This window comes from Sorghum bicolor, chromosome 3, assembly GCF_000003195.3.
Source record: "Sorghum bicolor cultivar BTx623 chromosome 3, Sorghum_bicolor_NCBIv3, whole genome shotgun sequence".
Taxonomy (NCBI): Eukaryota; Viridiplantae; Streptophyta; class Magnoliopsida; order Poales; family Poaceae; genus Sorghum; species Sorghum bicolor.
In genome coordinates, this window is record NC_012872.2 from 29173970 (window position 1) to 29180051 (window position 6082).

The 6082-nt window shown below is 45.4% G+C and overlaps 1 protein-coding gene across 6 annotated transcripts in view; it reads right to left on the reverse strand.

Annotated features, from left to right (window-relative positions):
• LOC8074936 (nicotinamide adenine dinucleotide transporter 2, mitochondrial) overlaps positions 1-1324 on the reverse strand; it is a 46802-nt gene extending 45478 nt beyond the window's left edge. The window contains exons 1-2 of one of the 6 annotated variants that reach the window (XR_002451446.1): positions 1082-1324; positions 885-983 (exon numbers count right to left, since the gene is read on the reverse strand). Coding sequence is in view for 5 of the 6 variants with exons in the window: in XM_021457417.1 (XP_021313092.1) it covers positions 885-983; positions 1082-1160 (178 nt within the window). In the remaining variant the exon portion in view is untranslated. The remainder of the gene's footprint in view (positions 1-884; positions 984-1081) is intronic. The other 5 variants (XM_021457417.1, XM_021457418.1, XM_021457415.1 and 2 more) reach the window with 5 other exon arrangements.

Sequence of the window (6082 nt, forward strand, 5' to 3'; positions counted from 1 at the left end):
TTGAAGAGTTTATCTCCCTCTCTGATGGCTGTATGCTGTGATCTGGGAATAGGAATCCAAGGGTCTTTACTCTGTCCAATCTATACACCTGCCATTTGGAAAGTTTGCATTTTCCAAAGAGTTCAGCTCTTTCTGTGGCAATTAAGTAAAGACAAGCTTCTTACTAGAGATAACTTGGCCAAAAGAAGTCATGTAGATGACATGTCTTGCTTGTTTCGCAGTAAAAATGAATCCATTCACCACTTATTTTTTTATTGTTGTGTTGCTTCCAATATCTTGAGCATTGTAGTTTATATCTTGTAATGTAATGTTGATTCTGATTTTGAATCAGTAGCTCAATTTTAGTATGAGGCAAAAGTGCTCTCACAAAGAATGTGTGCATGTTTGGAATTCTTTGGAGCTTATAGAAATTACAAAATGCAATTTGTTTTCGTGGAGAATGCTGGAAGGATGTGAGGGTGGTGACCAGGTTACTGCAAAAATGATATGATGGCACCCACTCTACACGCAACAAGATGGGGACTTCTAGAGAACGCAGTCAGAGAATTGGAAGGGAAGGCAAGTGAACCCCTAAGGAAGTAAGGAATGGCAATAGCCCTGAACTCCAGTTCGATAGATGCACCCGTGCTTGAGAGCAGAAAACTTAGATCCCGATCATATTGCGTTCCAAGAAGTGCAGACCTGAACAACTTTGGCAGGCGCGCCTTGAATTCACTGTAATGAAACTCGTGTGCACTTTGTTGTGGGGGTGAGGGGTGGGGGGACGTATTCTTCTATTTACAAATAAACATAAAATGAACCCAAACACGATCTGGAGTTCATAGCAAACCAAGCATAGAGGTAGCAGACAGGCAGGCAGGCAATCGTGAGCAGAAGCAACTTACCAGGCGGAGGTGCGCCAGAGAAGTTGGAAGGGAGGCCATAGACCTGCAGCCGCGTCTTGATCACGTCCAGTGGGCACAACACCGTCGCGGAGATCACCCCTGCCACAAATACGAAGGAAGCAGAACACAGGACCACCGTCACAACCACACAAGCAAGCACGAATCCCGAAGCCAACGCGAGAGGGGAGCAGAAATACCAGCCGAGCCGCCGGCGACGGCGTTGCAGGCCGCCTCCCGGAGCTTCTCCCGCGCTCCGCGGCGGCCGGCCTCCGACATGGCCGACACACGCGCCTCAGGAACCGAAAGGAAGATACGAACCGAGCCGTCGTCCTTCCGAGTCCACCTTCGCACACGGCCGCTAGAAGAGACTGAATACCGATGTCCCACCCCGGCCCTGTGGCGGAGTAGCCGGATCGGAGTGGTGGTAACGCGTGGGGGCGGCAAGCGAGAGTAGGATGCTTAGCTTTAATTAAGGTTAAAACGGAACGAAAATATCATGAGCCAAACCGTATTATTTTTCATATTTGATGAAATCATTTTATATTTTCAGACAAATTTGAATTTGGTTTAAAATTTGGACTATTAAATTTTAACTCGGAACGAAAATGGTTGCGACTTTGTTTGACCGATTTCTACATTTCTACATTTTATTCAAAATGAACCGTATTCTAAATTCTATAGTAACCGAATTTGGTCCGGTATTCCCTGCAACTCTACGGCCCACCCCCAAGTTCAAAACCCTAAGTATCTCGTGTCTACTCCCATGTGGCCATGTCCCGTACTCCTGTTCATCCGCTATAGAATTATAAAGATGTTACGCTAGTCGGAAAACAAATTTTTTGTCCTTATAAAACTGGATCCACTGGTAGTTATAGATCATCGGTTTACCACTAGACGCACAGGTGCACCGGAAGCGACTTGATGTAGTCGTGCACGTCGCAGCAGTGTCGTGCAGTTGTGGGGTCATCTGTCTGTCCGTCCCTCTCGTGCAGTTCGTCCTTGTGCTCCAGATGCATCACCTCCGAGGTATCCACACGTATAGGGAGGAAGCGTCGTGCCTCTGGACCGCTAGGTCCACGAAGAGCAACAGACGCGGGCGTGGGTGAGCGGCTATTGACGATAGATAACTCCTAATTTTAACCGTCAACTTAACATAAAAAAGGACCTATTTGCAAGCACTCAGTAGATATAGGGTTATCACTAACAGAATTCCACAAGTTTTGGCGATTATCTATTTCTGCAGGGGTTACCGGAATAATAATAAAAGAAGGTCCACATGTCAGGTTTACATATAGAGAATACATGAAACATCAACTCGGGAATACTCCAGAAGACTCGGGAAGACATCATCTAAAAGGTAGGACCCACCTGCCATAAGCCAGGGGCGGCCGCTCAGGGCTCTCCACCAATCAGGGTGAACCTCGCGGATCCTGCCTCCACCGACTTTGAGGATTAATCTTAAGCGCACATTTAAGTCGATTTGATCCAAGGGCTGTGGTGATTCCTAGGGGTCTATAAATAAGACCCTGACCCCCCCCTTGTATCTAATTTGAAACCCTAATTTATATTTTCCAGAGAGAATTAGACAGAGAGGTGTTGACACCATTTTTGGACACGTATCAGGAAGGTTAATGAAGCTTGGATCGGTAGATGCAAAAGTAATGACTGGTCAACAAGGGAGTTGCCGATGGCTTATGATACCGATGATGAAGCGGCAGGAGGGAGGTATGGTTAAGTCATGGTTGATCCGTGCCGATGGCTGATGTTGATGATTGCCGATGCCGATGGAGGATGATATGCCGATGATGGTGAAGGAAGACGTGGGAATCGTCTGAGGAGCAGTGGTGGTGTGCCGATCACCTAAGATAGATAAATTGTTATTTTTCATGATTGCTAGAGTTTATTTTATGTACGAGTTTGGTTTGATTTGGAATTAGAATCTTAGTCGTATCTGGTTGTAACTCTTTAGGACAGAGTATAAATACAGGCCTAGTAGCAATGTAAGCAACAATCCAATCAATCATACACAAAGTTTTTACATCTATTTTCGCATCTACTTTCGACGACTTCGTCAAATCGCATATTTTCTTTTACTTACGAGTTCTTAAGAATTCTTCGAGTCATACTCGACGAGTTCTCGAGTTCCGCGTGAATACCTCTTGGCAGTGGCATCCGGGGGCATCGCTGTTGTCGGGACCAAAGTATTCGAGTTATCACCTTTGTCGATTGTAAGGTCAAATCAGCTGGCACGCCTTAACATTGAATCGGGTATTAGCCCTTTATGTTTGCAGAGCCACTTTTGCATCAACACATCTTTTGGCACGCCCGGTGGGACAAATCTATCAATAAGATCAACATGGCTCATATTGAGTTCGACACAGAAAACATCATTGCTATGACGGAGGCTGATCTCAGGGATGAGCAGAAGCAAGCTATGGCAAAAGCTATGGAGGAATACAAGCAGCTCTGCTTGAAATCCTTCAGTGTCAACAGGAGCGGTGAAGTGATCTAGAAGCAAGAACTGCCGATGCCTCGGCAGATCACTTTTGAAGCCAACCCTGGTAAATTGCAAGATATGGTTGACAATGCTATTAATCGTGCTTTGATCAATCAATCCAGTGTGTTGTCCAATACTGTGTTTTAACGCTGTGGCTAGAACTTTCAAAGAAGGACAGGCACCACCGTTATATGTTGGCCCAGCCTATCACTAGCCTAGGTTGTCATCGGTTACAGCTCCATCGGCTCCTCCGGCCGTTGCGGGTACAGAAGTTACTTCTCCTCCAAGCACATTAGAGATGACTAATGAGCAATCTACACCTATGAGGACCAATCCAGTGACCTAAGAAGGACGGGTTCAACTCAACACAGATCTATCGGTATCGGCGATGTCAGGATCTGTATTTCAAAATTGTCAAGTTCCTCCCAACTGGTGGGGATATGGTATGCCTCCAGATTTTTTTGCAAATAGTTCTAGAACATCTCAAGTGGCTGACTTGGGAGGAAAAACTCCTATGACATCGGCACCTCCAGTTTCATCGATGACTCAAAACCCTCAGTACTCAACTACTACTACTGCAAGGCCTATTACAGGGAACTTTCAGATGCCAACATTTCAAATACCTAATGCATCGGCGGATCCACTGCCGACGCACCAGAGGTTTATGACTCAGACAGGATATGTCAATCAATGATGACTCCCAATTATCAGCCATCGGCAGGGCCTGCGCCGATGAATGTCAACAATGGGTGGACAGGGCAGTTTGTCTTTCCACAAATGACACAACAGAATCATCAGGCTGCAGGATTCCAGCAGGGATAGATGCAGGTTGGTTTTTAGAATCAAGGACCAGCCAATCAGCCGATGAATCTTGCTCAGCAGATTGGTGGCCAACAGGCTATGGCCAATGCTATGTTTCCTGGAGATCGTGCACCTCAGAGACATGTGGAAGCTTATCAGCAGGTGCCAGAACCTCCACCCGCACATCGGTACGATGCCGATGCCTATTGGGCCGATAAGATAGCTGAAGTAATGAGAGATCAGTTTGGGATAAAACCCAAGGTCAATACTTATTCTTAGCGGACACTGTATCCTCCTGCATACGATTTGATTCAACTGCCAAATCGGTACAAAGAGACAGATTTTACTAAATTCTCTGGACAAGATAACACGTCAACTATGGAGCATGTCAATCGGTTTATTATCCAGTGTGGAGAGGCTGCTAACAGAGATGAATTAAGAGTTCGTTTATTTTCATCATCTTTGTTAGGATCGGCATTTACTTGGTTTATTTCACTACCTCCAAACTCAGTAATTACTTGGGCCGATCTAGAGAAGCAGTTCCATAAGTATTTCTTTTCTGGAGTTCATGAGAAGAAGATTACTGATTTAGTAAGGCTGAGGCAACGCAATGATGAATCAGTTGAAAGCTTTGTATAGAGGTTGCGGGATGTTAAGAACAAATGCTATAGTCTGGTTCTAGATGATCGGCAGTTAGCCGATTTGGCTTTCCAAGGATTGTTGCCACACATCAAAGATAAATATGCTTCTCAAGAGTTTGAGAGTCTGAGTCATTTGGTGTAGAGGATTTCTGACCAGGATATCAAGACTTTTGAACCTAGGAGAGTATGGAATAAGAAAGTATCATTTGTTGATGAGGCAATGAATTCTGATTCAGATAAAGAACCAGTCATCGGCTTGGCAGAGTGGGTGAAAAACAAAAAAGCGATGTCTTGTCCTTTTGGCTAGAAAGAACTAAAGAAATTTGCTTTTGATATCACTAAAGCCGATAGGATATTTGATTTCTTGCTACAGGAGGGGCAAATTAAATTGTCACCTAATCATGTGATTCCATCGGCAGAAGAGTTGACGAAGATCAAGTATTGCAAGTGGCATAATGCAACATCAGACAACAGAAATGAGTGCAAGGTGTTCGGGCAACAGTTGCAGTCAGCTATAGAATCTGGGAGGATTAAGTTTGATAATTCCAAAGCTCAGAAGCCGATGAAGATTGATCAACACCATTTTTCTGCAAACATGCTAGATGCCAAGGGTAAAACTAAAGTCTTAACATCAGAAGCAGCTGAGAAGAGTGCATCGGTAGATCCCCAGCATCAGATCACTACCGATGACGCCAAGGGCAAAGGCTTGATCTAGGAGGGCAGCAATTCTGGAAGGCCTCGGGAGACATGCCAGCAACGAGAAGATCGGTATCGCCGTCAGCAAGAGGATCGACGCCGAGAGGAAGAAAGACGCCGACAAGAGTGGAATTGGCATAAAAATCATTGGAATTGCCCGTTCTTTATTCACTGTTGGGAGCAAAATATCAAGTTGCCGACTGTCAGAGACTGCCCTGAGTGCAATGGTTATAATCGGCATGATCGGTCAGATCGACGATTCTAGAACAATGATCGACGCTTTAATAAGCCGATCAGGGGGAGGATGTTAGTTCATGATCGGCTGCGGGGCAGGCTTGGCGTGCATGACAGGCTTGGTGAACGTGTTAGACATTTTCCAAGGAACCAAGAGGAGCTTGAAGAGAAGGCAAATGCACGGGTGCCCGATGAATTTATTTTCTGCAGGGATGCTAACACTCATCGGGTGGAATCAAGGGAGGTTCACCATCAACCAGTGCGGAAGACACAACTTCCCCAATGGTGTCCGAATGGGTTAACCAAGACACCAAAAAGGAGGATGCAGC